A 23,455-nucleotide genomic window follows, 5' to 3' on the forward strand; every position below is an offset into this window, starting at 1 on the left:
CTTAGCTTTGGCCCCCTTCCCTACCTCGGGGAGGCGGGGCTCTCTCTCTCTTTATCTCCTCTCTCTTCTTTCTCTCTCTCATTTCCTTTCTAAATAAACTAAATTTTCCAGTCTTAAAAAAAAAAAGAAAGAAACTGGAGTCAAAGATCAAATATTAGAACAAGAGATTCTCCTACTGACCCTATCTACAAAGGTTTCAGAAGCACTATGTCAGGACCTGGGGTCAGAGACAATTCTTATTATAGTATCATACTCTCTAAGTATTTTTATTATTTAAACACTTGATGAACAATTTCTCCATCACAGTGGTAATCTGCTTGCCTTGACATTTTTTCCAATATTTATTATTTTCACAACTTGTAAGTCTTTTACAAAATTTTTCAGAATAATACACATTCTTCCTCTTAGAAAGAATGTCATAACCATAGACATCACTTATTAAAACCTATGTTCTCATTGTGTTCACAAATGAAAGACCATACATTCAGTATTTCTATCAAATTCAACAAATAATCAAAGCTTTTGAGAAAATAACTATGAAGTCATGCTCAACTTAGAAGCATTGGACATAAAAAGTCTAGGAAAATATTATGTCAGAAAGCAGGAGATAGTCAATGAAGCATCAAATATGGAATAAGACAAGTTTTTGAGTACTTCCCTGATCTAGTTATCAACAATCATTTTTATCATTAATAAGTATAAAAGACTAAAATCTTTGAAGAGGAGAACCTATGGTTCATTTATCCTTTCTTTCCTAAAAGAAAATTTTGAGACGAGGATTTTTTGCTAGAAATTTATTAAAGGAAAACCCTCAGGAAAAAACCTTTACAAAGTAAGAAAAGCAAGAGAGATAAAAGGGAGAAGCTTCAGATGGTCTCAGGCAAAGCTGAACTATAGGGGTAGTCCCAAGTGCAAAACTATAATGTTAGAAACTTCTGGGGAAGACTCACTCCAGTGACCGAAGGGCAGTCCTCCAGTGTGATGAGGCCTGATCGATTAAGGAGAATCAGACAGACCACAGGACTTTGACAAGGGTCCAGCATGACTGCTACAGTGACTTAACAAATTAGTTCCTTAATACATATCTGCTTAATTAAATTGAAGTAAATTATATTTGCTATATGACTTTTTTGAGTGAGTCCATGATGGTTCTTTTGGTATCTTATGGAAGTTAGCACATGGTTATGCACACAATAGGTATGAAATTTTATAAATTACTTAATTTACTTCATTCACAGATATGTAACATTTCTTATTTTTCCTATCTACATGCATGTTTGAATCCAACAGGCCAGAACCTGTTTTGTGGACAAAGGATGGTGGAGAATTACCAGATCCTGACCGAATGGTAGTGAGTGGTAGAGAACTAAACATTCTTTTCCTGAACAAAACGGATAACGGCACATACCGATGTGAAGCGACTAACACCATTGGCCAAAGCAGCGCAGAGTATGTTCTCATTGTACATGGTGAGTACCTTTCTGAAAACATTATATGTGAAGGGATGGATAACCTGAAAAACTCTTTAAATTTATCAACATCTTTAGGACAATCAACAAAATTAAACAATTCTTTTTCTCTCAGAAGGACTTGTATCTCCAAGATTCAAAATACAATGGTTCCTGTCAGACTAATAAAGTAAAATTACAAGTTACACTAAAAATAAAGAATATGTTTGTGAAAAGCTTTTCCTTTCTATAAATATATTTCTTAAATGTTGGTGGTGACTGATAAATTATATTAATGATTGTCTTTACAGTTTACAAATAAATGCTTTTATTTATAACCCAGAATCATGAAAATATTTCCCTTAAGCTAGTTTTTATTGCGTTGTCGTATATATTTTATAGCTGTTGTAATTTGTTTTATAAAGAATGATAGTTTTTCATTGAAATGCAGCCAAAATAGAGGGGTACAATATTAATAACTGCATTAATTTCTTATGGAGCGATACTTTTTTACATTTCTACAGATAGGTTTTTCTTGACTGCACTTATCTCACAATTTCAGTAACTATAACAAAAATGCAGAAACAAGTACCAATACTTAAGAATGAATGGAACCTATTTTTTTCCCGACCTCCAAAAGGCGCAATAGGTTGTTTACAAAGTAGCTTTAACATACTGTTAGATGGAGATGATCTCTTATGAGATTGACAAATACTGTAACAAATAAAATTCTTCACTGCCGTTCTTCTCAGAGTTTATTTTATATGTCAAGGTGCATTGTGAATCTCCAAGAGAAAAATAGCATTAGAGAATACAAGATTATCATCATACTTTACCAAAAAAACCTTTTTTAAAAACTAGTGTTATATTCTACATACTATTACAGTATACTAAATGAGTGTTGTATATAACATGATGTTGTAATAAATCAAGTGGATCTTGGGAATCATGGAAGAGTAGGTTTGTTTGATATCTTTCATGTGAGTCTAATTATAGAATACTTTAAGAAACAAGGGTAGTTCTATACGTTTTCAAAAAAAGATTTTAAGGACCAAGTCTATTTCTTTGTTGACAGATTTCGTTTTAGTGGGGGGAAAAAATAACCCAATGAGTGTTATTTTTCCCAGATATTATTTTGTTATGATGTAGGCCAAAATTGGAGAAAAAAATAATATGTCAACGCACAGTTTTCCTTTTTTCAAATTGCTTCGTGTATAAAATCTCTAACCACTTTGCTATAAGACAAATAAAAGCTCTCAGTGACTAGACTGTCCATAGAAAACATCTTGAAAACAGTAGAGCTAAGAGTTTAATGTCTAGCACCTCATGCATTGCACAAAATTCAACTTTGTGACAGTTTAGCCTAATCAAATTAGAGTGATACATTAGATTTCAATGTGGCAAACCCCTGCAGACAAACCCTCCCAACTTTACTGCCAGAGATAATGTAACAACCACTGGGTATATTAAGAAGATAAAGTTAGATCCTTAGAGCAGAGTCTAAGAGTAGATTTCAGTTCATACTGCCTAGATGTTTAGGTCATGTAGTCATGTAAGGAAAGTATCGTCTGTCTGATCCACCCTAAATTCTCTAAGTGCTTCTCTGGTCTAACAGTTTCTGAGAACCTGGGGGTATGTTGTGTAGCATGTCACATTGTGTCGAAAGCAATATGACACAAAAATATACAGAATTAGAAAAGAAGTGGCAGAAACAGCGTGGTTTCCTAAGTAGCCAACCTACCTTTAGCTAGTTGGCAGTTGACATATTTCTAATAAATACTTCTCTAAGCACTTTGTAAGAAGTCATTTTTGCCTTTGCTTTTTGAACTCCAATCCATCAAAAGCACCCCATAGATTAGATTAATGCTATTCATGCTGCTAGATAAATGCTGTGAAGTTCAACAGTATATTTACCTAGGATTATTGACATAAGTAATGAGAGGCTCAATGAAACAGTGAAACCACATTACATTGTGTTTAAAAAGGGCTCCAATTGGGTGCATTACAAAATAAAACTTTTTTTTTTCCCCTTTGCACACTGGGTATGATGTTTCATTAGTCACTGGATGTATAAATATAAAAAGCTACCCTCTTCTGTTAATGGTTCGGCTGTTTCAAAACCCTCGTAAATGATGAAATTTGAGTGGCATTTCGATCTATAATGAATGCTGTGTGCGTTTCGGGATGGAGTGATAAGTGATCATTTGTGAGAACTCTACCCTTTTATCTTTTACACCAAGGTTGATTTTACATTAGCTGTGATAATTTAATATAACTCTAGCACGGAAGGGCTTTTCATGAGCTGAGACCCGCATCTTTCACACCTACCCCAGTTACCTAGATTCTATTGATTGTTAGCTCGATGGAGGTCTGAGCACTTTCCTGTGGAATCACCTACTATCTAGATGCTGTCCTAATGGAGAGATTTTATTGGTGTCGATGGAAGTGTGTTATTTAAATATCATCGCATCTAATTGTTAAAAGTGCTGACATTCTGTGCTATGGACACTGCAGGTGTCCCCCACCTCCCTCTTACTTACATTTTTGAACATTTCAGCATTAGGATTACAGATGGTAGTTTAGAACCGCCAGCCTAAAATTGAGCCTCCATGAAAGGCCTAACAAAAGTCAGTGCACTAATACCTATAAGATAAAACATTATATTTATGAAGCCTTTTCACCGTAGAGGTTCCGTTAGGAGACTAACAAGCTACGTGATGGAAAAAAACAATCTGTTGAATTAGTAACCATAGTTATGTTAGTTATTTCCTGTGAGCACAGTCGTTTCTTACTTATTGCTTCTTTATAAAAATGTTGCAGTGTCTCACTTGTTATCATTGTTATCATGCCATTTATTTATCTAGAAAGATTGATTTTCTAAATAGATCTGTGGATCTAATGGCTTTGAAGTATTTTGATCCATGGCTGTCCTTACCATTTGGAGAATTCAGAACAGGAGAAACATGTATTCGTTCAGTAAATGGATATCTAATACTTATCTACTGGGTGCAAGGGCACTATTTGAGCAAAGGTGAATAGGACACAAAAAGATAATGCTTTAATATGGAAGATAAGTATTCAAATAATTAGGATACAAAAATAGAAAAGGAGCTCTAGGGAGATGGTCACACGGTGTTGGAGATGTTCACAGTCTGTGAAAGTATAGTTCCAAGGGTTTGGAATTTTTAAAAATAGTAACTCAGCACTCCTGCATTATTTATCAATAAGTGACATAAATCATAGATGGAATTACCCAGCAGGGTACCAGTTACAGCAAATTAGACTGTTACTATTTAATAATATTACTAATAACCTGATGACACCACAACAATCCAGTCCCAGTGGTCTGGCAAGAGTCTTACTCATGAGTTGCATGCAAGATTTTGCCCATGATCTTTCCTGAATGGTACCCAGAGCATAATTTGGGCTAAGTCTGTTGAAGAAAAAGAAAATTCTAAGCTGGACACAGTGGCTTACGCCTTGAGAGGCGAGAAAGGAGGATTGTTTGAACCCAGTTTAAGGCTAGCCTGGGCATCATAGCAAGACCCCATCTCTCCAAAAAGTAAATAATAATAATAATAATAATAATAATAATAATGATGATGATGATGATGTGTCTGTAGTCCCAGTTACTTGGTAGGCTAAGAAGGAAGGACCATTTGAGCTCAGGAGTTTGAGGCTACAGTAAGCCATGCTTGTGCTATTACACTCCAGCTGGGGAAACAGAGAAAGACCATGTTAAAAAAACAAAACAAAACAAAAAAACCCAATAACTAAATTCTTGCTAATTAAGAGATAAAATTATCTTTAAAAAATCAGCAATATAGAAACTAATAATATACAAATCAGGAAAAAAAGTTATAATCACTTTTGTTTCTCTTATGCAACATCTTCTCTCCAAGCTTAAACTATCCAGAAATACATCCATCCACTGTCAAGAGCATGGCAGATACCTAGTTATCATACAAGAAATGGCTTCAGGAAAGAATCAATGACCTTAGGCTACTCTCATTTTGTGGTTGGAAAGCAATTTATTTTTATTTGTCTTCAACTGATTAAAAATATACTTTTTTGAGTGTCAGAAAAGTTTAGCACCTGAAAATTTGGAGAAAGAAATCTATGAGCCGGGCTCGGTGGCTCAGCCTGTAATCCCAGCACTTTGGGAGGCTGAAGTGAGTGGATTGCCTGAGCCTGCGGGTTTGAGACTCGCCTGGGCAACTTGGCGAGACCTCATCTCTACAATAAATCAAAAATTAGCCGGGCGTGGTAGCGCACGTCTGTAGTTCCAGCTACTTGGAAGTCTGAGGTGGAAGGATCGCCGGAGCCCAGCAGGTCAAGGCTGCGGTGGCCGGGAGTGGCCACTGCACTCCAGTCTGGGTGACAGTGAGACTCTAACTCAAAAAAGAAAAGAAAAAGAAATCTATGGATAATGAGTAACACAAATTACCACATCTCCCCCCAAATCCTAAATTTCTTCCTTCTTAACTTTGGCAGGGTCTTTTTTACCTCCCTTTAAACTCATACTAGAGAAAATATTAGCCACTCTCCAAAATACAAATGGAAAATGGACGGAGTTCAAGGTAGAACTCTAGTACTATGTCCGTTGTGGAAGCCCTTCCCAGGTGTTGGAAAGAAACACAGTAATCCAAGTAGGGGGAGAAAAAAAAAGAGTAACTCATTTCTCCTTCTACCGGGAGTTATACAATCTCAACAGCAGGTTCAGATTATAGACCAGAGGAAGAGGGAGCCAGATTCGAGTGTCAATGGAAATTCCAGGTTTTCTTGCCATCCTAACAGAGTTGAGATGCAGTATGCAAGAAAGTTTTTTACAATAGTTCCCTTCCCTTTTCAAATTGACTCTTCCTGTTGCTGTACTAACACTTATGTGAGGGTTAACATTCTTCTACCGCTGCTCTTACTCACTGACTTCATTATTTTTCTCCTTATATGAAAAAGCTTTTATAACAATTCATCACTTCATTATTCTTATTTTGAATGAAATTTCCCACTGTGCACCTTTTCATATATTTACTTTTTTAAAGGTGGATTTATTTTGCTCTTCTAGCAAATTTCACCTTTACAACTATCTAAGACAAGTGGAATTCTCCATAATTAGTGTATGATAGTATACAGTGAAATAGATCTCAAATTTGCTTATATTTCTGTACTGCCAATCAGTTTATCAAAGTTGCTGATAAATCCTGTATCTCTAAAATATCAATTGACAATTAAGGTTTGTTTTGTTTATTGGTTCATGTGTCTATTGAAATAAATATGGATGAAAAATGGGATATTGCTTTTTTCTTATGTTCTCAGGATAATTGACTTCAGGGAATGACATGTATCTAGACTAGGATCAATCACATTTCATTGTTACTTGGTAGGATTCATTATAAAAAGAGTGTTTTGGATTTTTAAAATGTTAGTAGTGTGAGAATATGACTGCTAGGAATGGCTGTGTGTTTTGGTCTAGTGAAAGTTATTAAGCTATTAAATGTGCTTTTCCAGCGTTTAAGAATCAATAAGATTGCTATTTTCATTTTGCTCTGCTTTTATTCTTAATAATAAATGTCAAAAAGTGCTCAGAGACAGAAAGTCGTATATACAGATATTACAGACTACTGCATCAAGCCGAGCTTCCAAGCACCAGGGTTCATTTAGATATGGACCTCTCAGAGACTGGGTAAATGCAGGTTCCGTGTCTATCCTGGATGCTGAGTCTCCACTTCTGTTGACCTGTCCACATGGGAGAGAGGAAAACTGAGTCATGGATGATACCCTTTTACTCACTTTAACAAATATCTAACATATTTTTCAAATATGGAGCAGATGTGCAAAATATGACTTCAGTTACTTCAAGGTTGTGAGAACTTAACCCTAAATTTGACAAAATAATACACGTTTGGGTGAGAGCAGTAATAATTGTGATTAGGGATATCATAAAACCATACATTAAATTTGGGTTTTTAAACTTCTCTTAACCATATAACGAAGCAAAAAAAAAAAATCATAATGCATCCATCCTAGTCTTACTGAGCTATGTCTTCCATGTATTCAGGTCATGACTATAAATGATTTGAAAGTGAATGAGAACTTTCGGCACAATAAGATGAAAAATGTGTTTCATAGTAAGTTTGTGACTAGCTTAGAAGCTTGCCAGCCTCTGTGACGTGCAAATACTATTAAACTATCCCACAATAAAAAGGTTTAGAAGCTGCATGATGTTTTTTTTTTTTTGCTTAGTTGCACTGCTAGGCAAGGTGCTATATGCAGGACATGATGAAACTAAGAGAGTGAGTCTTGGTTGGGAGCCCTCTCATATGGGTGGGTGGGAGGAAGAGAAAGAAGCCTGGATCATGGACAGATGCACAGCCTAGCAAACATGAAAAAGGGATTCCGCTCAAATCTGTTCCCTCCATGGAAACAGACCTACCAGTTGGTAAATGAATTCTATATACTCATAATGAGCATTTTTCCTTTAGAGCAGCTTTCTTAGAAGCGTAGATGGAAAATACGCCGTGTAGGAAGAAAAGGCTAGAACAGACATCCATATGGTGCCACAAACAGTGCGCTAATGGAAGAGCCCTGTGGTCGCTGCTCTCATCTCTGGTTGAGAATTTCCAGGCAGTAACTAGTTGGACGAGTCTTAAAACAGTACCTTCTTTAATCGCTGAGATCAAACACGTCATTTTTGGACATGAATAAGCAGGGAATGCTCTGATGCCTGTAGGAAAGACGTACCTCTGACTGGATGAATATGCTGGTGAACTCTGCAGAGAGAAAGGGACCGGCGTCAAATCGTGGGGACAGGAGTGCCGTTTGCATTGTAACACATTTTAAAAAGTATGTGTGTGCAAGCACACTCAGCACGGCGTTAATCTTGGTTACATATCTTTGTTTTAAGATGGATAAATTAAGGTTTCAGCTTTCGGAGGAAACATTCTGCTGAGAGATAATATTCTGAAGTTCAATGTTTCTGTGTGCTTCGATGGCCCACTAACTAAAACACAGACAGAAAAACTCTCATTCCTGCCCGAAGGTTGGACACTAAACAATTTCATCATTTAAAAAATCTTTCCCTGCCCTGTTTGTACATATAATCTTTTCTCTCAGTTGCAGCAGATAGTAAGGTGAACAGAAGGCTAGAATTTGTGGCACTTAGGTCTTCTAGATCTGTTTATATGAAAATAAGGCTAGGCTGCAGTTGGCAAAAATGCACAGAGCTCTTCTACCCAAGTATATGTGTTTAACTGGCTCATTTGTTAAGGATTTCAAGCAATATGCAGGCGCTCATAGGAGAAAATTTTGGCATTAGGTTTCAGAAACAATGGCATGCCTAAGTGGAAGATATGGATTTTGCATAAAACCTGCCTTGTTGCTTCTTACCACGTAGTTACATTACAACAACATATGTACTTGTTCAAGTATCCAAGAATTGTCTTTGAGTCTCTATACCCTTCTTTCCAATTCATCACCACGTACTGTCAACACGGCCCCCAAACCACGTCCCCAATATGACCACATTGCTACAACATTCTCTCCGGTGTAGACTGTAGAAATGTTGTCTATTGGGTGCCCTGCTACCACACTCACACCCCTTCAATCCATTTTCCACAGAGCTGCAGTACATACACTTTTTCAAATGCCTGTCCCTTCATGTCTTTCCCCTGCTTACATTTATGCAAACGTATTTTGTCACACTTCGTATAAAACCCAACCCCTCATTATCCTCATTCACCAAACCCTGCATAATATGGCTGCTACCCCCATCTGTGACCTCTCTTACCATTCTCCACACCCTCACTTCTGTCTCCCTGGTCCCCTTTCAAGTCCTCTAAGATGTCAAGTTCATTCTCTTTTTAGAAACTTTGTCTTTGCCTGAAATGCTTGTCCAGGGAGCCCAAGGAATGCTGCCAGAAATGCTGATCTTTGGAAGGCTGATGTCTTTCAGATCTCAGATTAAATGAGAATACTCAAAGATACTGTTTTTTGGTCCACTCCCATTAAAAAAGGTAGCAAAGTTAACTCTCAAGGATATTGGTTCAGGATTCTGGAAGCCACTGTCACTCTTTGATAGAACTTACACATTAAATAAGAAGCAGAATCAAAATAAACATGGGACATATTTCTAGTAAGTTACATGGTGAGAAATCTATAAAGTGACACAAAAAATATAACCTCGTGTGAGTTAAGCGACTCATCAGAAAAAACAATGAACACTGGAAAAAAATAAGATGAAGCAAGAAAGCCTAAAAGAGGCTTAAATCCTAAGCTTGATAGGAAGAGTAATATTTGTATCCTAAAACATTCACTGACATTAACATTCTTCACCACCTTCATACCAAAAGTAGTTTTTTTCCCAAGTACACACGAGATTACCTTTCTTTTTTTTTTTTGAGTTGGAGTCTCACTCTGTCGCCCAGACTGGAGTGCAGTGGCCACTCCCGGCCACTGCAGCCTCGACCTGCTGAGCTCCGGCGATCCTCCTGCCTCAGCCTTCCAAGTAGCTGGAACTCCAGGCATGTGCTACCTCGCTCGGCTAATTTTTTGATTTATTGTAGAGATGAGGTCTCGCCAAGTTGCCCAGACGGGTCTCAAACCTGCAGGCTCAGGCAATCCACTCACCTCAGCCTCCCAAAAGCGCAGGATTACAGGCTGAGCCACCTAACCCAGCTGAGATTATCTTGAACTTGAGAATTATATGGTTTAGAACAGAAGGTTTAGAACAGAAGGTTTAAAACAGAATAACTCAGAATGTGTGAGTTGACTCCATTGCATTTTCAATCTGAACCTACACCTTTTGGAATGCTGCATCTCCTGAAGTCCTACACAAACATTTTTGCATTTATTCGTTTTTTGAGTGAAGGTGTTTTGCTTTTAGAAGAGTAACTGTGATACATCACTGGTTAAAAACCTGATCCAAAAGGATTTACGTAAATCACCCCGTCCAAACTCTTCATCTTTTTAGAGGCGGAAGCACAGACATGGAGAGATAAGATGATATGTAAGGTGTCTCTCAGCTATGTTAGCCCAGAGCCTAAATAATCCAAATATCCAGATTTTTCAAGTGTTGTTTTTCTACTGCATCATACTTCTTCTTGTGTATATCGATATTTGATTTAAGTTTTTCTTTTAATGGAAGACAGTTATATTCTCTCATCGGAAACTTACATCCTTACAGAACTTATTTGACCAAATAATCTGATTTACTTCTCAGTAAAGTTCTTTTTCTTAGGAAAGAGTAGACATGAGAGAGCACAGTATTGCAGTAGGTGGAGTATTTCAGTAGATGATCTTATATCATCCACTTCAAAGGCACTTTTTCTACTTTAAATTTCATTTTACTTTTGTCAGTTCGGAATGCAAAAAAAAAAGTATCACAAAAGAAAAAATGCATACATTTTTTTCAAATAACACATTGATTATATTCATAAACTTTTCTTGTAATTACATAGAACCGTCGGTTACCGCCTACAGTTTAAAATTGCAGGACTTTTCATTTTTTAAGAACAGCTTTTTTTATTATTATTGTATGAGGATTCCATTTAGTATGAGAAACCAGTGGAAGCTATCAGGGGGATGAAAAGGGACTTATTCAGACGTAATTTTTTAAAGGGTTCCTTTTTATGAAGCAGATGAGATTACTCTATGACTCTGGAGGAGACACGTGCTGGGGAGTGGAGACCTTGCCTACCTGGTGGATATCCTTGAAGGAAGAGCCTCGGTGCTGTTGGTCACTTTTATGCTATAATCCAAATAGGCTCCTACATGCAGCTGAGCATAATGGAGGCACATACATGTCCTTCCTGGCACAGGCAGAAGCAAATACAGTCAACTTCCCTCTTACTGTCGCAGTAAGGAGGTTAGAGATGCCCTGTGATTTATAAGGTAAGGAAAGGTGAATACCTTTTACCAAAAAGACACTTCTTACCTTAAGACTTCTAATACGCATCGAGTTCTAATCCTTCTGCATCCCGCTAATAACTGTCTGTTCGAATTCACACTTGATCACCCAGGGACTGTCCTAGGGGTGGGCAGGATGTGACATAAAGCAGAAAAGGAGGTAAACATATGGATTCCAGCTAAATGGGGCTGCAATTTTTCTTCCTATTGAACACTAGTCCTTGGAGAGAAGCAAGCGGCTTGTGCTTCTGGGACTCTTTAGGTTTAATTTTGCTTCGAAAATCCATTCTGAATGCCATTTTCAAAAAGAGAAACTGCCACAAAACAAAACAGGTTGACAAGTTAGAAATTGTTGCACACTGCATTTGTGGAGAACAGAGCATACCTTTAACCTGAAAAGCTCGTTATTGGGGAAAAGGTGCTGTACCACTCTTCAGTTTACTGTATACCGTGCTTGTTGAAACTGATTTCATTTTGACAAGGTTATACAGGATCTGTTGTGCTCTAATAAGCTCCAATAACAAAATGTGGCTGCATATTTTTTCCAAAAAATTCCTTCATTAGAATATAAAGAAAATGACACTTTTCTATTATTTTTCATCAGATGAGCCGACTTAGAGCTTCAACCCTTTTGAAAACATTTACAATTTGCATGTAGAATATAAGGTCCTTCAGTATGCTGCATTTTAATTTTTTTAAATAATCTTTCAGACTTGAAGACTCTTAGCAGGAATTACCGAAAATCACCTCACATATAATAAAGGGGGAGAGAAGCATTTTGGGGGGACAAAGAAAGTCTCAGTTACCGACTGATTTTATTAAAGATGATGCTTTTCCCTATCTACCAACATCTTTGTCATTTTTATCAGTAATAGCATTATTTCTAAAGCACCCATTGCTGGGCAAGGTGGTTCATGCCTGTAGTCCCAGGTACTCAAGAGGCTGAGGCAGGTTGATCACTTGAAACCAGGAATTTCAGGCTATAGTAAGCTATAATCATGCCTGTGAATAGTCACTGTATTGTAGTCTGGGCAGCACAGGGTGACTCTGTCTCTTAAAACAAACAAAAACCTGCCAGATCTAAAGTATAGAGGAAGCACAGAAGTATGCCATGAAGTCCATTGTCTCTGTTATCTATCATCTTGTTGATTCATGAAAAAAAATTGGAAAGCACAAACAATATATGTTAATTGCCAAATAAACATTGTGGCGTCTCAATTTTCAAGCATGGATTTCATACAGAACTTTGATGCATATTCTATGTACTGTGTACTTTATTATTAATAAGAGTTGAAATAGTAGAGTTTATTTATTGGTAATATAACTTTACTAGGTCCATCAGGAAAGGGAGGCTATTCTGAGGTGCAGAGCTAACGACAGGTTGAGTGAGAGTAAACCTGTCCAAGACAAAGTGATATTTTAAAAGACAAGGACGTGTTGATTTATAAGGCTAAGACTACAGTTTATTGGGAGGGATACATATAAACATAAGGGTGATATATAATAAGATTGTGTACAGGTGTCTGCAAAGTGTTTAAATGTGCAGAGAAAGAAGTTACCAACTCTGCAGAACTGGAGCATGCCTTCCAGATGAGATCATATGTAAATCATATGATTTAAAAGATGGACATGAAAGATATAATAACTAATGTTGTGATAGAGGATTGGGTCTGAGAACTTATCCTAGCAGCACAAAGAACAGAGAGTTACATCTAGCTCTTTCCTGGGGAGAAGTTCTTGTATAAGGGGCAGATGTCTTCTTGTGTACTGGGCTTAAACTTCTTTCTTTATGTTAACCTGGCACTAGGAAAAAGAAAGAAAAGAAGCCAGACATGTATGTTCTGAGGAACTCTAGCCCCTGTTGTTCCAGGAAAACTTAACATTATGGTTGCCTCAAAGCAACAGTGCAGTTTTTAAGTTCTTCATGTCAGAGTCATGCGGGTTGAGCTGGAGAGAGGATAGACAGATGAATGCATCATAATGACGTTTAGACCTGATTCAACAGTCTCATTGTCTGCGCTGAAATTGTACTTCTGAATGTGACTAGTTTCTTGTGAAGAAACCCAGATTATTTACTCTGCTTTTATTTGCAACCTAACGTCCCCTCTCATGAGTAACTTTTGCAGCCTACCTAGACGACTGGTCTAGTAGGCTGGTAATGCAGTTGCACTGGTATGCAGTTGTTTAATTGCCTAGATTTAGGGGTTCTGTTTGACATTATTGAAATACTCCTGAATTTTTCTTTTACATGAAAACAGTATTTTATGTATGTTACAAGTGAAATGAAAAGAATAATTTATTATAATTCATATCTTGTGTATAGGTGACACTATAAGCAGATATTTTCATGTTTTGGAATCCTTACTTTTCCCAGTTTCCCACCAATAAAAATGCTTACATTTTCCTTTAAAGAAAACCTCAGTATTTATTATGATATATATATTCATAGACACCCAGAATCTTTATCTAAAATGTTTGTGTATACACACACATTAAATGTGTGCATTCTTAAGATTTAAATAATAAATTGTGGGCCTCTATAAATTAATTTAGTATCTTATCTAAAACCATCACGTTATTTTAACAAGTATTATTCATTTAGTATAGCGATATATAGTATTTAGTATGTGATGAGACTTGGTTCGCTAACAAAAGAAATTTAAAACAAACTATGATTTAATTATTTCAGAAAAAATTGGTGTTTATACATTTCTATATGTTGTGATCCAAACTTTGAATAGCTTAAAAGCTAATGCTAGATTAGAAACAAATTCATTAGTAATGAAATTTGGTTTTAATTCTGATTTTGATAAATGTCATTAAAATGTATTTTGTTTGGATTTAAATTGTATCTAAATAATTTATGAATAACTACTAATTTTTCTGATCAGAGCTAGACAAAATTTAGTTACTTTCACTTAGTTCATTTTCCCACATATTTTTATCTTCCACATATGTTATCAGTTGCTGACTCCTCACTGTTTTTACCTAACATATAAAATATATAATACAATTCATCTCTTTTGTAAATTCCCTGTACTGAACTTATTGTTTATAACTACTTTTTTTTAATTTCAGACAAATGCAATAGTAGTTGATTAAATTGATACACACTCCAAAGAAAACAGTAAAAACATTGAGCTCATCTTTTGCAATGTTGAAATCAAACATGAAGTATTATATAAAGTGATAAAGCTGTATAGTAGATGGCTATCATTTCTGTATTTCAATATTCATCAATTATGTATCCTATACCATAAATCTGACCATGTTTCATTTATAGTTGTCTTAGTGTCCATGCTCAAATATCCTTTGATTAATCTCAGAACGATTACATAAGGCATTCTTAAACTGACATGTCCTATTGAACGAATTACTTATAATATTAGTATAACTATAGATAATCTTGTTTTATAGTCAGAGTTAATAAGTTAATGTTGAAAAAGTCATTTGTATTTTTATCTTTATGTGTGCATGTATATCATTTTACTATGTATGAATTAATATACTTTCATTCTTGAGAAAAAACTGTAAAATGTTATCTCACAGGGTGGAAAATGGCCTGTATTTTCTATTGTGTGCTATAGGTGATGGGGTCTTCTTTGTAATAACGGTATAAAGGTTTTAAAAATGTTTAGAATTCTAGAAAACTCAAAAATGATTAGCCCTAGTGTTTCCTATCTCATATTTATGAAAATACAGCTACACATTCATAATCAGTGTCTAAATTAAAGGCCAAAAGCGAATGCATCAGATCAGACATGTAAAACCTTTGCTAAATGTTTCCCAGTGTTCTTGTAGGAGCGAGAACTGAAAGATGAGGGTTTGGACTTCTGAAGAAAACTCAGAGGCTGGCTAGTTTCCGCTCTGAAATAGTGAATATGTATTGACCTTCACTAGTGTGTCAGGGTTTCAGCAATAAACTAGTCAGAGTCCTCCTCTTCAAGGATTAATTGCCTAGTGGTTGACTAACACCAATTAAATCAGAGCAGGCAGAAAGTTTAGGTGCTTAGGTAGATGACAGAAGTTTCATTCAATTTTCTTGGTCCTTCTGAGAATTTTGACTAATTCGAACTGCCTTTACATAGTTGAATTTTAACTGATTCAAATTAATCTTCTAATGCTGACTGTTTAGGTGACTTCAACTTTTCCAATTTCACACTAGAGCTGAAATAATGAGATGTTTATGAACGAATGATGAAAGAACAGAATTAAAAACCTTCAAACTACTAGAAAAAATTTTTTTAAATGTTTAAAATGCTTTAAAACACATAGGGTGAAATAAAGCCTGTAGTAGTTAAAAACACGTAACAGTAACTGGGAGAAATTTCTTTCGACAAGTCTTTTTTTTTACTTTTAAAAAATTTTTATTGTAAAGATGTGGGGTACAATTCAGGGTTAGGTATACAAACATTGATCATGTAGGTACCCCTGTTAATAAAGTATGTCCCTCCCTCCCCTAGCAGTTTCCCTCAACTGCCAATTCACCCCTCCAACAGTTTCCCATTACTGCCAATCACTTTCTTATAGCATTATAATTGTTCAAGGTCATCTTATGAGTGACAACATATGGAACTCTGTTCTTTGTTTCTGTGACAGATCACTGAGTATGATCAACTCCAAATCCATCCAAGTTGCTGCGAAGTCCATATATTTGTCATTCTTTATCATCCACTTGTTTTCTTTTTTTTTTAATAATCGATATTTTTTATTTTGATATTGTGGAGTACAGTCAAGGGTTAGGTGTACAAATAGCCTTCATTCAGGCCCCCTTGTTGATAATTGGTGTCTCCCCATCTCCAGACAGATATTTACCACCATTAGTCCCATCTCCCCCCCATAGTTTCCCAACACTGTCAGTCATTTTCTTATAGTAGTGCATTGGATGATCAAGGTCCACTATATGAGTGAGAATATGTGGTACTCAGATCTTTGTTTCTGTGAGAGGTTACTTAGTATTATAAGTCTTTTTTTTTTTAACCCTAGTTATATTGACCAGGGTGATTTTCACCAAATTGTTTTCAGCGAAGTTGTTTTTAGCCACAGATTAAGTCAAATTGAAGCTACAAATGAGTGCTGAAGACATTAAAAAGAGTCATTAAAAATATAATAATTTATAATTTACCTATCTGTACATGTTTAGCAATTCTAAGGAATTCCTTTTAAGGTGGATTGTTAAAATTACTCAACTTTTTTTTAGTGCTTTGAGTATTAGCCCAGGAAAGAAAAATATATTTAATTCATTTTCACACTTGTTAAGAAATGAAAATATTGTCTGGTTTATACTAAAATGAACATACTACCCTAACATATAGAGACTCTCTCCAAAGTAAATCGGGGTTTATTATTACCTATCCTTGCTGACATGGAAGAAGGCAAAAAAAAAAAAAACCAATTCAACTAGTGTTTTGTTTTGACTAAACTAAAAGCAAAACAAAATCCGGTTGTTTGCATCCTTACTCTTAAGAACCAAATGATAGGGCTGATTTTAGAAGACAGTTTTCTTATTAGAATAAGATCCAATGGAATCTTATTCTAATCCACTGTGTGATAGTAAATAAGCTAAAATGTTATCATCTGTGATACGTTGGGAAAACATCAGGTTATTTAAATGAAGTTTTAAACAACCAGTATTACTGTTTGTTCTTAAATTTGATTGCCCTGGAAAATATTGGCCTTTGCATTTATTAAATACATTTTAAGATCCTAATAAGCAAATGATATTGCTAACAAAAATATAATTTTCTCTTTTAGATATGCATAAAAGTTAAAATTGCACATGCTTTTTTTAATTTAGAAGATGCTTTCATTTGCTTCCAGTCTGCCTAAACTATTTAAGGAAGCGTACCTTGAAATAAGAAGTTATTATAACAATTAGTAAACAAGAAATATGTGTATTTATACACATAACACTTATTCACTTATAATGTTGTTAAAGTCCGTTCTAGTTTATAATGATGAAAAATCACACGGCAGGCTTTCCTCATTCCCCCCAGTAATTAATGCAGCACCACGGAGTTTTCCGAAGGTTGTTTTCTTAAGTTGACTGGCCAGGAAGTGTTTTCCCTGTTGAAAAACAGGTGTAAACATCAATACTCAAGATGAGAGAGCGATCGCATGCTGTTTTCCCGGGTCTCCAGTGTAGAAAATTCAGCGGGTGGAGTCTACAGATTGAGTAGGTTATTTATCAGAAGTCAAGAACCAGAAAATGTTTAGTGTGACTCAAAGACTTTCACTGAGAGAATGACAAGAAACCTTTTAATAGCAAAATAATCTGTCAAACACTCTGACTGTATAGGGGTTGTGTGACAAACATGTGAAAGCAAACCCCAGCACAGTAATTACAGGTAATTTGGGAACTGCTTCTAATTTCCTCACTGTGTAAATTATATGCCTATCCGCTTTAGACAAGCTTTGACTCTGAGGAGCTTACCGAACTTGACATTGGCTGCATTGTTTCAATGTTCTCTATGCTGCTCTTCATATTTTCAGCTAGTTTTGAATGAAAGGAAGGAAGATTTGGGCATTAAACACTAGGTTATTCTTTTGGTTTATTATTTCCTCTGTTTGAAGCTACTGTTTATTTTTGGCAACTTGACAAATTCTGGATTGGAGATTAAATGTTATGGTTCAAGTGTATGTTCAGTCACCTCTCTTAGGTATGCCATATTAAAATAAGTCATAAACCTTTCAGCATACTGGGTTCCATGCTAGTTGACTCAATACTTGTTAAAGACTCCTAGGTTCTGCAAAATTGTTAGAAGGCCTTACCAGCTATTCGGGGTAAGAATTGCAAGACTCTAAACTGTACATTAACATCATTTGTGAGAACAGGAGAAGCAAAATAACAACAATAACAACAATTGGCTTCTTTTGTTTGTTTGTTTCTAAAGATTGCTCTCATCCTGTTTCCTACCATTCGGTTTTCCTAAAAGAAAAAAAAAAACAAAAAGCATTTAACATGCATTTTCGCATTCATCGTTAACATTTTGTTAATCTTATACTGTGGTTATTTGTGTTTATTTCTGTATGTATTGTTTCTTTGTTTTCTTCTTTGACAAAGCATGTCATTTTTTTTTGTTTTCGTTTTACCTACGTGTATTTTGCTACTGCATGTCAAACTTTTTAAATGACTTGGTGAACGAATGAATTCTTGTCATTTTAAATTTTACTCGAAGTATTGCCAACAACTTGCTTATTCTCAAACGTTGCTCCGAGGTTTTGCTTTGTGCTGGGAGTGGAGCGGGGCGGGGGGAAAGAAGTGAAAAAAAAAAATGACAAGAATTGTGTGGCACAGTCAGTTTTGTACCTGATATTCTGTTAAAGCCTGTTCAAGTTAAACCGCAATAAGATACGTGTTTATAATTTGAATCATTTGTGGTTCTCTTTTGTTTGCATGATATGATTTTATTTTATATTTTGTTTTTTTCCACTCACCAGATGTTCCCAACACTTTGCCTCCCACTACTATCATCCCCTCCCTTACCACTGCAACAGTCACAACCACTGTAGCCATAACAACCAGTCCAACCACATCTGCAACCACCAGCAGCATCAGAGGTACAGTATGCTTCTTTGTTATGCTCTGGATAGCAAGTTGATGGAGCTTGATGGAAGTTTATAGAAAGGGTAAAACATGAAGGTCTAATTTTCCTTAATTATAAGAGGTAATTAAGTCACCTAAGTGACTACCAATTAGGGCTACTGGAATGGAATATGAGACAAGATAGTCCATTTGGTTTTCTTTCAGTGTCACTTATGACTATGATGACAACATTCCAGACTCTAGATTAAAAATAGATGTGATTTTGCAACATTGAGCATATTTAAGATGTGTACACAGCACACAGGCTTTGCCTTGTCATGAAATGCGAATAAAGAAACACGATGTTCAAGAGGGCAGAGGTAGCTTTAGCTTTTCTTAAAATCCTAATTTAATGTTATTAACTTGCTATTCCTCTGCAACTAGATTAAAATACTCAGTGTTGAATTTATTCTAAAAATGACACAGACTGTGGAGTCAATATAAACTGTTCTCCACATAGAACTTTCAAGTAAATGTTCAGCATCTGTGTCTTTCTAAAGTTATTTGCTGAGTGAATCTTTTTATCTAGTTAATAGAATATTCTAAAAGTAAATGTTTGTCGTCCCAGATGCCAGGAATTGATATTTGGTTCCAAGAGTAATTTCTGATATCAATATACCAACAAGCAATTTTGTGTCAAGAAAAGCAACCTTACAAAAATGAAATATTTTTATGGGCCAAAGAAATAGTGTTATGATGCAGAAACATAAAAAACATTCCCGAGTAGTCATTAAGTGTTTAGTCATTGATGAAGAAATAAAAAGTTTTGCAGGCATTATTTAGAAACATGCTTTAAATTTAATTTCTACATAAGCAGTGTTCAGAATTTGTTGCATTAAGTCTGTCATTTTTCTATCTCTTACATGTGTTTTTGTCACCTTGGCTATACTAATACCTGTTAAACTTAACAATTTAACTTAAATTTCATAAAGACTTTACATTATTATATTGAATTAAATTATTTGAAAAATATGCTTAGGATTGACTTTCTTTACGTGTGAAGGTTGCTCAGTTAGACTATCTGTTTTTCTTGGGATTTTTATTACTTGTAAAAGTTGTTTAATTAGACTGTTTTTCTTGGGATTTTTATTAATTCTTGATGTTAAATGATTTGCTAGCTTTGATTGAAAAGTTATAATAGCCTCTTTCTTGTCCACAAAAAATATTCCAATGTCTGCTTATTGTCGATTTGTAATAATGTTAACTATATTATACAATGTATAATATTGATGACTAAATAAGTTTGATGTTAGTAGCAATAAGAATTTCTCAGAAGTACTTGGGGGTTTATTTTTGTCTGAACAAACTTTGAGTTAAATCTACAAGTGAGAAGAGTTTGAATGTCTTTCTTTAAAAAATGTATATAAAAATGGAAGAGATAATAAAAATGAAGAAAAAGTTAAAAAAAGATTTTATGATATTATATTTAGAAAAGTATCTAAAGTTCTACTTTGCCTTCATTTGTCATTTTCTGCAAAGATTTCCACAAACAGTAATTAAAGTAAAATGTAATTATACTGACAAATTGTATGTGATAATATTAAGTTCTGACTGCATAAACGAATCACGTCAACGAAAACGAAGGGAAGTTTATTGATTTATTTTTTAAAAGTTCAATAAATTATTCCTTTCTTCTTCAACAAGTATTCATTGAATACTTGCTATATGTACCAGGCCTTAAAATTATGAAAATTATTTGTATCTAAATCACTAGGAATCGAATTTATAAATTTCTACCAAAAAGCAGTATTTGCACCTAATCCTTAGTGAAAAATATTAACGTTGCTTGTGGAAAAATCTTGCCTGTGTCTTTTGGTATTTTGAATATGTATATTTATTTATGCATACTATTATATAATATATTACATATATTTAGTATTCTGCTTCAAAGGATGAACTGTACCTATACTAAACACATACACACACACACGCTATTATGGGCTAAAACAAAAGCAAAATGTTTTATTTCAAAATGAATTTTACGAAATTATTTTATATCGGTTCACATGATTCTTTAGTGGAGTTTGGCCTATTGCATTTTAATTAGCCTATTAACATGAAATCGGTTGTTTATTTTTCCAGGTAAATGAATCTTTCTTTTCAGATTTCTCAATATCTTTTTGTAAACTTTACACTATGAACACTTATATGCTAATATAACCACACAACCTCAAAGAACACATGTACACACACACACACACACACACACACACACACACACACACACACACCCCAATCCCTCTTTTTTATGTAAGGATTGAAAGATAACATTTTTTTAAGGGAACAAATATATATAAAGATGAAGTCTTTTGTAAGTTGAGCAATTCATATTATCTGCTTATAAGGAAAAGATGGTAGCACTGACATTGAATATTAGCAAAAGCCTATTTTTTGCTTCTCTCTTCATCGAATATCTGCAGAAGTCACCTGACTCACTTGCAGCATTAATATTCTAGTTTGTATTGGAGAAGGGGGGAGGGTCATTTAGTACATAAACAATATTATGAATTTTACATTCTGTTCCTTTTAAGATATGCATGATTCCTGTCTTTATGCATTGCTTATTGAATTAAAGCTTTTAGATCCAGTTATATTTGAACAGAATTCCTTTATTTATCAATTTGTGAAAGATGATTCCAAGTTATGTTTAGAAAGGAATCATAATAAGAATATATTGCCTTAAAAAGCTGAGAACTAAAGAGAAGGAATGTTTTCAGCCTGCAAAATTTCCTTTTGTTGACTTATTTTATCCATTTCTCTTTTTTTCAGTAATTTGATGTAAACAAAATATATTTGATTTTATTAGGTTTAAATTGTATTTCTTGAAATTTCCTAAACTGTAACGTTTATCTCCATTTATTTAATAAATGATCATAAATGATTCACTGTTAATATTTCCATTTACACTTTTACAACTACTATTATTGCTGAATTTTTCATCCTATGATATGACAAACATGCAATTTAAAAATAAATTTAAGGAATTACAGCTGTATTTATATTAAAAATCAAGATGAAATAGAGCAAAATAAACTACATGCAAATTGTCAATGTCATAACCTTGAGAATTTTCACATCTCCTTGGTTTGTGTCTAAAATGTATCCCTGTTTAGAGGAAGAAGAACTTCAACCACATGGAATAAAACAGGCAATTGCTGTATCTTATTACAAATACTGTTATTAAAACACAGAGAAATGAACCAACATAAGCAATCTGGAAAAGATAGAGAATAAGTGAGCCCAGGAGACAACTTTGGGTATATGTTTTGGTTCTTTTTTTCACAGTCTTTGATCTTGGACGGTGAACCAAATTGAGCTTGTGTTTTCACGAGAAAAAATGTAAAACTCTTAGTTTCTAGGGTTGTCTTGAGAATCGGACAATATCTAAATTATGACAACGATGAATATTCGACATATTACAGAATTATAGTTGCTATTTTTAAGAAAACAAATGTGTTTGCATGTAGTTGCATCATATTATTAATGAAATGGTAGATTTCTCCTTATCATTAATTATTGTTTTAATTTTGGCAAAATTTTTTGGTGTTAATGCACTGATTACTTTTAAATTGCAAATCTATTTTTATTGATTATATTAAAAAATTAAATGAAAATGGTACGAAAGCAGATGGGATGTATCTATATCTATATCTGTCTATCTATCTATCTATCTATTCATCCATCTTTTGACATATAACAGTTAATAAACTTGAAGTATTCTTGATTTACATCATTTTAATTTCCGCTTTTGGAAAATGAAGATTTTTAAATAAAGTAGCCTAACTAACTTTATCATTCAGAAAATACATATATATGTCAGAATATATAAGAATAACATTTATAAGAGTGTGTGCACATATATAAATGTTATGTTTTTTAGGCAATTTTGGTAGTTTTTAATGAATTAAATGTAATCATTTATAAGATGATTCCAAATGACTTTATGTGATTTCTAGTGGTAATATATGCACTAATTTAGTATAACATATAGCATCTAATCCTATTTTTATCATATAATTTTAATTTCATAATAGCCATGTTATAATCTAATAATTTTTAGTAACACCCTCATTTTTCAGATGGCAATATTCAGTTATTTAAAATTCAAGAGACATAGTGACATATATAAATGATTATGCCTATTATAATTTTAAAATAAGAATTTATAATGTAAATTATACTTAAGGCAGAAGCATCTCTCCTAAATTGCTAATTGAGATGTGTTTCTGCCTGTGCAAGACTGTACATTTACTAAATATAAAGATGAACTAATAAATATGAAAAGGAGTTGTAAAATATGCAATACAATCTCTGTCCTGTTACTAAGAGTTTGTTCAAATACTCCATACATTTCAATATATTCAAGAGGGAAAAAATCCTGAAAATGGTGATAAAATCATTTATTCAATTCATGTAAAAATCCAAACAAATTACTGGTTCAAATATGGAAAAGGTTTTACATCAGACTTTGAAATGATAAAATTATAATTTCATATTAATAAAAACTATATTATTTATT

At 34.3% G+C, this 23,455-nt stretch overlaps 1 protein-coding gene across 1 annotated transcript in view; it reads left to right on the top strand.

Annotated features, from left to right (window-relative positions):
* The window catches only part of CADM2 (cell adhesion molecule 2), a gene marked incomplete at its 5' end in the record, with an annotated part of 131,117 nt that overhangs the window by 39,985 nt on the left and 67,677 nt on the right, over nucleotides 1-23,455 (top strand). The window contains 2 exons of the mRNA XM_008054035.1: nucleotides 1,291-1,469; nucleotides 18,792-18,911. Coding sequence (XP_008052226.1) covers nucleotides 1,291-1,469; nucleotides 18,792-18,911 — 299 coding nt within the window. The remainder of the gene's footprint in view (nucleotides 1-1,290; nucleotides 1,470-18,791; nucleotides 18,912-23,455) is intronic.

Source organism: Carlito syrichta, unplaced genomic scaffold (assembly GCF_000164805.1).
Source record: "Carlito syrichta isolate Samal-C Ts95f unplaced genomic scaffold, Tarsius_syrichta-2.0.1 Scaffold288970, whole genome shotgun sequence".
In the NCBI taxonomy this organism is placed as follows: Eukaryota; Metazoa; Chordata; class Mammalia; order Primates; family Tarsiidae; genus Carlito; species Carlito syrichta.